General features: G+C 36.6%; 1 protein-coding gene across 4 annotated transcripts in view; it reads right to left on the bottom strand.

Moving 5' to 3' along the window:
• Positions 1–7,721, bottom strand: part of RBL1 (RB transcriptional corepressor like 1) — an 81,429-nt gene that overhangs the window by 66,166 nt on the left and 7,542 nt on the right. For all 4 annotated transcript variants that reach the window (XM_024128371.3, XM_024128375.3, XM_024128373.3 and 1 more), the window contains 4 exons: positions 1,748–1,948; positions 1,433–1,497; positions 1,205–1,333; positions 933–1,093 (listed from right to left, as the gene is read on the bottom strand). In XM_024128371.3, coding sequence (XP_023984139.1) covers positions 933–1,093; positions 1,205–1,333; positions 1,433–1,497; positions 1,748–1,948 — 556 coding nt within the window. The remainder of the gene's footprint in view (positions 1–932; positions 1,094–1,204; positions 1,334–1,432; positions 1,498–1,747; positions 1,949–7,721) is intronic.

The following is a 7,721-nucleotide window of genomic DNA, read 5'->3' as shown; positions in this document are numbered from 1 at the left end:
TGAGCCTGCACGTCCAGAGCCTGTGCTCCACAGCGGGAGAGGCCACAACAGTGAGAGGCCCGCGTACCGCAAAAAAAAAAAAAAAAAAAAAAAAAGAAAGAAAAAGAAAAAGAAAGAGAACCTGTTGTATAAAAAATAAAATTTAAAAAAAAAAAAAGACCCAATGCCACCAAAAAATAAAATTAAATAAATAAATAAATATTTTTAAAAATGTATGTGTAAGAGAAGAAACCAGTTAGGGAAGACTTTATGCTCAGAGGAAAATCTCATAATAGTATTTGCAAAGAGGGGAACTATAATAATGACCTAATCCATATTCCTTTTTTTTTTTTTCAACCAAAGAGAAAACTCAAGTCGTAGCTGGATTAAATGGCTCAGCGTTGGGGAAATAAATTGAGACCAAAGGAAAAAGCCAACTCAAACATATAGAAATAGTGAGGTAAATTATTGAGGAAAAAAAATCCAGAATGCATGTAGGTAGCCCACAACTGTAAGGGATTTCCTGCTCTACTCATATTGAATTAAAGCTACAGTTGTTATATTGATACATCATCCTACTTTTAGTAAACAGTCAGCAGTTATTCAAATTGTGGCAGTAAACTAGCTTACTCTGACCTCCTGCTTTTCATAATTCTTTATCAGGCTTACTCTGATGTTCTGTTCTTTATAATTCTCTATCAGAACCTCCTATAGTTGCCTCTGACAGTGCATTTACTTGACAGTACATACAGATGGTCACATTCTTCAACAGCTCAGTTTTGCACATGACAGAAAATCACAGGACAACTCCTCATCACATCAGAGACTGAAACCTGGGAATCTTTACCCTGAGTCCTATAATGTTAAGAACTTGCTTAAAATATTGCTTTTCCCCTTGAGGCTGCTGCTGCTGACCCCCCAAAATCTGAGTCATTTAATTATAAGTATAGTACCTTCCTGTCAAAGAGCTTTGAAATATATGGCTTAAAGTAGTGCTCCTTTATTCCTTTGGCTTCTACCAGAAGTCCGTCATGTAGTTCACACAGTACAGGAATGATGCAGGGAGGCTCTTCAGAAGCCCTAAAGTCAGCAGTATGGAAATCAGATGGTAAACCTAGTTTGACAGGGTATAAAGAGCAATGGAGGGAAAAGAGAATATGGTCAATTTTTGAAACTCTTTTTCTAAAAATTGATAATCAGTTTTCAAAAATACATAAGGTCTTACCTTTAAATGACGGATTTAGCAAGTCTCGTCTATTTGGGCACATAATGGCATTGGCAAAAATCAGATCCAAGCAGCACAGAAGTAAATGATAAGAGTTTACTAAATCATCTCCAATCATACGAAAATTACCTTTAGAATAAAAGAGACATAAAACCCAGAAACCTTTCAGGTCAAATAGCACCAAGTTCCCACAGCAGAAATGTAAAACATCTGAAAGTGTCACCTTACCCTTAGTATAAACAAAGAGTGTCCAACAGAAATTAAAGAGCTCCTTAACACTGCAAGGAATCCTCCTAAAAAGGGGGAAAAATGTACTTTTTATCTGACTAACTTACTAAATATCATTCCACATTTGTCACTTAAATTGAAACAGCAAATATAACAAATAGTAAAGTCAAATTACATATAAAATCTCATTCACAAAGGACAGACAACTATGTTTTATTAAATGGAATTTAAAAGTAGACTTTTAAAAATGCAAATTCCCTTAATAAGTTTGTATTATAATTTCTATGTCAATTATATGAGGATTAAGTGTCTCACCTCTGCTTCCTGCTTCGTGGTAACTTTGGTGGCTCTTCATATGGATTTTGAAATATATCTAAAAAAATTGGCTCAAATTTTTTGAAAATTACAGTAGACACCTCAAAATTTCTTTCTAGCCTTTCTATACGTTCACGAAATTCTTGTGGCAAGTTTGACATGTCCATCCACTTCTTCATTTTACTAAAAAACTGTATTAAACTAAAAAAAAGAAAAAAAGCAACTTTAAAATGAGTCCATATAATGGAAGGAAAAGAAGACACTCTACTTATGCCTAAGAATCTTTATTAAAATGCCTGATTTTATTTAAAAAAAAAAAAAGAGAGAGAGAGAGAGGGAGAGAAAAAACAAAAACCTCACTCCAAGTGCTATGAAATTACTTTGGTTCCCAGAATCACTGTGGGAATGTAGATTTTGAATTAGTAGTACATAAAATACCTTCTACTATGCAGGGAGTACCTATCTACTTCTTTTATTTCCTGCAGCACCCAGACAATACTCTGCATATAAATTACAAGTAAATGTTAGGCAACAGACTGATGAGTTCACAAAACTAGTTTGAGGAAAGACAGAATCTCTCAATACTGGATTCTGGAATTTGACCACAAAGCACCAGACTGTTACAGAGCAGGAATAAAATTCAAATGTTTGTGTTCCAACGTGTGTTTCTACCACCAAATATAAACTAAGAAGGTAGTACACACCCAGAAAATCACTTAATGGATAATGGCTCTACCTTTCTGGTTTATTTAACTATGAGTGCATATTTTTTATGTCCTCATGTTAGCATGGTCTTAGACTGAAATTTTGTAGTGTTAAAGCTCATTTAAGTGTCTAGCGCTATATACAGAATGATACTTGTAATTTTTTTTTTTAAAGGTGGTGGAAGAAATCATCAGCTAGTTGTCCATAGGTGTTCAAACTCCAGATATGCTGATTGAAATCTAAGAATCTGAGTTTTTTTAAAAGATCTTTATCAGGGCTTCCCTGGTGGCACAGTGGATAAGAATCTGCCTGCCAATTCAGGGGACACGGGTTCGATCCCTGGTCCGGGAAGATCTCACATGCTGCAGAGCAACTAAGCCCGTGCACCACAACTACTGAGCCTGCGCTGTGGAGCCCAAGAGCCACAACTACTGAAGCCCATGCACCTAGAGCTCGTGCTCCGCAACCAGAGAAGCCACCGCGCTGCAATGAAGAGTAGCCCCCCGCTCGCTGTAACTAGAGAAAGCCTGTGCACAGCAATGAAGACCCAACACAGCCAAAAAAAAAAAAATGTATATCAGGATACCCTGTGTGTGAGAATTCTCCTTTTTGGTTTTCTTTTTTTAACGGGTAATATGCATAATTACAAAATTTAAAAGGTACTAAAGGATATATGATGTCTGCTATCACTGCCCTCCCAGTTTTTTTCCACTAAAGCAATCAACTTTGCCTTAGTAACTAATTACATTGTTACTAGTTACTTATTTATCCTTGCAGAGCTTTTTAAGGCATTTATAAACATATACCTACTTAAACTTTTTTCCCACTCAAATGATACCATACTACCTACAATATTCTGCACTTCATTTTTTTTCCTGTAATTTATTTTGGAGATCTTTTTATATCAGTTCATGTAATACTCCTTCCATAATTTTAAGAGCTGCATTTTATTCCACTATATGAATGTACCAAAAATGTATTTAAACATTCCCTTTTATCCCTTAATCTTTTTTATTTTGAAATAGCATCAAACTTACAAAAAAGTTGTGAGAATAGTATACAAGAACTCCTTTATTCACCAATAATTAACATTTTGTGTATTTGCTTTGTGATCCATCTCTCTCTCTGTGTATATATGTGTATACAAGTGTTCCTTGATTTATCATGGGGTTACATCCCGACAAACCCACTGTAAGCTGAAAATATTATAAGCTGAAAATGCTTTTAATATACCTAACCTACCGAACATCATAGCTTAGCCTAGCCCACCTTAAACGTGCTCAGAACACTTCCATTAGTCTACAGTTGGGTAAAATCATCTAACACAAAGCCTATTTGATAAAAAAAAGTGTTGACTATCTCATGTAGTTTAATGAATACTCTATTGAAAGTAAAAAACAGAATGGTTGTATGGGTACAGAATGGTTGTAAGTGTATTGGTTGTTTACCCTCCTGAGTGCATGGCTGACTGGGAGCTATGGCTCACTGCTGCTGCCCAGCATCATGAGACAGTATCACACCATCAAGCCACAAATCTTAAGTCGAATCATCATCTGTATATGTATCCACATGTGATGGTTAATTTTAGTTGTCAATTGGACTGAGCCACGGTGTCCAGATAGTTGGTCAAACGTTATTCTGGATGTTTCTGTGAAGATGTTTTTTGGATGAGATTAAAATTTTTTAGAAAAGTTATGTACGGGCTCATGGATTTCCACTGCCAATCTGGACCAAAGCCAATCTGCCTACAGTCACTGCTGAGTGCCCAATCAGCCAGCAGCAGAGCAAGGTTCTTTAGGAGGCTGTATATGCTCTGAATCAGCAAACAATATAGTGCTGTTTCTTCCATAGCCAGGATTCACAGGTCCAGGAATCAAGAGGTGGGGGGAGAGTGGCACCACTCACTATTACCCCTATTGACCCACCAGCAAAATTTTTGCTTCTTGTCCCTGTCACATTATCCTCTGTTGGCCTAGAGGTCTTAGTTCCAAAGAGAGTAATGCTTCCACCAAGAGGTACAACAATAATCCATTGAACTAGAAGTTAAGACCACCATCCAACCACTTTGGGCTCCTCACGCCTCTAAAGCAACAGGCAAATGGAGTTACTATGCTGGCTGGAGTCACTGATCCTGAAGACCAAGGAGAAATTGGATTGCTACTCTAGAATGGAGGTAAAGAAGAATAGAATACAGGAATCCCTTAGGGTAGCTCTTACTATTACCATGCCCTGTGATTAAAGTCAATGGAAAACTACAACAACCCAACAGGCAGGACTACTAATGGCCCAGACTCTTCAGGAATGAAGGTTTCGGGTCACCTCACCAGGTAAAAAACCATGACCAGCTGAGGTGCTTGCTGAAGGCAAAGGAAATATGGACTGGGCAGTGGAAGAAGGTTATTAATACCAACTACAGCCATATGACCAGCTACAAAACGAGGACTCTAATTGTAATGAGCATTTCTTATTTTGCTACAAATATGTTTGTGTGTGTATTAAATCTTTGTATTCCTTCCTCTCTTACCTACTTGTTAAGTAACATAGCATGTACTGACTTTACACCACAGTATTGTTAACTTTACTTCCGAGTATTTAAGTTATAGGATATCAAGAAGAAGAGTAAACATCACCCAAGGATTTTGCATCCTCTTTTGGGGACAGGGTTAGGGCATTTTTGGTTGTACAAAGTATACTTATCTCATGTTAGGCTAATGTATGATCTTGTTATGGCTTTTATTTGCAGATTAAGTATGGCATAAGGAGATGTGTATGGGCGCCCAGATATTCAGTCAAACATTATTTCAATGTTTCCATTAAGGTATTTTTTGGAATGAAATAAACATTTGGATTGGTGGATTCTGAGTAAAGCAGATTACTCTCCATAATGTAGGTGGGCCTCATCTAATCAGTTTGAAGGTCTTAACAGAAAAAGACTGACCTCCTCCCAAGTAAGAAGGAATTCTGCCAGCAGACTGCCTTTGGATTCAAACTGCAACTCTTTCCTGGGTTGCCAGCCTGCTGGCCTACCCCATATTTTAGACTCTCCAAGTCTCCACAACCATGTGAGCTAATTCCTTAAAATCCCTCTCCCTCTCCTCTTCCCAACCTGTGCATGTGTGTGTACGTGCTATTTTGCGTGCGCGTGCGCTCTCTCTCTCTCTACATACACACACACACACACACACACACACACACACACACACATTAACACATTCTATTGGTTTTGTTCCTCTGGTGAACCCTAATGTAACATACATATAATTTTTTTCTGAAGCATTTGAGAGTAAGGTGTAGATATCATGCCCCTTTACTCATAAATACTCTTCTATTTTCATAAAAAGAAAATGTATTTACTAAAAAATATAGTTTCTATTTCCTGAGAAAGAGGTCTTACATGATTAAGTGCAATTATCAAAATCAGAAAATTTTATATTGATAAAATACTATTAGTTCATATTTAAATTTAAAATTCACCAATTGTCTCAAGAATGTTCTTTATAGCAATCTTAAATTTCCCAATCTAGGATGTAATCTAGTAGCATGAACTGCATTTATGTGTTATTTCCTTTTATTTTCCTTCAGTCTACATCAGTTCTTTAGACTGTCTCTTGTGACACCAACATTTTGGAAGAACACAGGTCAGTTATTTTGTAGTATGTCCCTACATACTTCCCTCATTATTAGATTTAGACCATGTATTTTTGACAGAGTACTACATAAGTGATGTTATATCCTTCTCAGTGGGTCACAACCATTTGTCCCATCATTGATAACTCTGCACTTGATTTAGGTGGTATCTGCCAGGTTTTCCACTTCAAAGTTACTATTTTTCCCTTTGTAATTGATAAGTGACTTGTAGGGAGATACTCTACAATTATGCAAATATTTAGTTGGCATTCTAATATAAGGAAGAGATTTCCCTTCTCCCCTATTTATCATCAGTATAGATTTTATTCAGTGAGTTATAATCCATTACTGTCCCTATTCATTCTGATGCTCAAGTTATCCCAGGTATAGTTACAAATGGGAGCCTTTTCAAACTAGCTCCTATGCCCCCTGGACATGTCCCCAATAATTTTTGAGCACTTCCTTCCTTTCTGGCATAAGTTGTTCCAGGTTCGTTAGAAAAATAGGTCTGCCCCAGCTTCTGAATCAGCCATTTCTTTGAAGACATTATGCTAAGTATTCATTTGTTGTGTCCTTCCTTGGAGATATTATGCTGTTATTTGAAGACATTAGGCTAAGTGAAATAAGCCAGTCACAAAAAGACAAATACTGTATGATTGCACTTATGTGAAGTACCTAGAACAGTCAAATTCAGAGAGACAGAAAGTAGAATGGTGGTTGTCGAGGGCTAGGAGGAGGAAGAGGGAAGTTATTGTTTAACTGGTATGGAGTTTAAGTTTGGGAAGATGAAAAAGCTCTGGAGATGGATGGTGGTGAGGGTTGAACAACAATGTGAATGTATTTAATGACACTGAACTGTACAATTAAAATTGGTTAAAATGGTAAATTTTATGTAATGCATATCTTATCATATACACATACACTTCCCCCCAACCCTGCTGCCAAAAGCAAAGTATAGAGTAGGGATGGTAATATGGAACATACGTTCCAACAGTGGCACACTACCTAATTTTAATGGCACTCAAAAGATAAAAAAGAAAATTACTCTGTAAAAATCAGTATCATCAATGTTCCAATTAAAATTATGAAAAATCATTTTTCATTCAGGTTCTACTATACTATGAAAATAATGAATGAATGAAAGTTGTCTTAAGTTACTGAAAAACTTGTAAAAAATATGGAAAAATTAGTTCTCAATACTTAAAACAATAAGATATAGACAACTAACTGCTTTATTAAAATGAATTTAAAATTCAAATTATAAAATAGATACAATTTTTTAATACCCTTAATAGCAGAACAAATTTTTACATCAAACTTTCTTTTTAAGTTGGAAGGTGCTTTGGTTAAATTTTTTTTGTTTTGTAGACTGAAGCTGAATATAGACACAGTTCAAAAGGAGACATACTAATGTATATTTGTATATAGATACATATGTAATACAGCATGACTTGGGAGGCTCACCACTTTCTTAGGTATATAACCTCCGGGAAGTAATTTAATCTCTTGGTGACTTGGTTTCCTCATTTTTTTTTTTTTTTTGCGGTACGCGGGCCTGTCACTGCTGTGGCCTCTCCCGTTGCGGAGCACAGGCTCCGGACGCGCAGGCTCAGCGGCCATGGCTCACGGGCCCAGCCGCTCC

The sequence above is a fragment of the Physeter macrocephalus genome, chromosome 14 (assembly GCF_002837175.3).
Source record: "Physeter macrocephalus isolate SW-GA chromosome 14, ASM283717v5, whole genome shotgun sequence".
Lineage (NCBI taxonomy): Eukaryota > Metazoa > Chordata > Mammalia > Artiodactyla > Physeteridae > Physeter > Physeter macrocephalus.
Note: the sequence above shows the minus strand (reverse complement) of the source record. Positions and strands in the feature narration are given on the sequence as shown.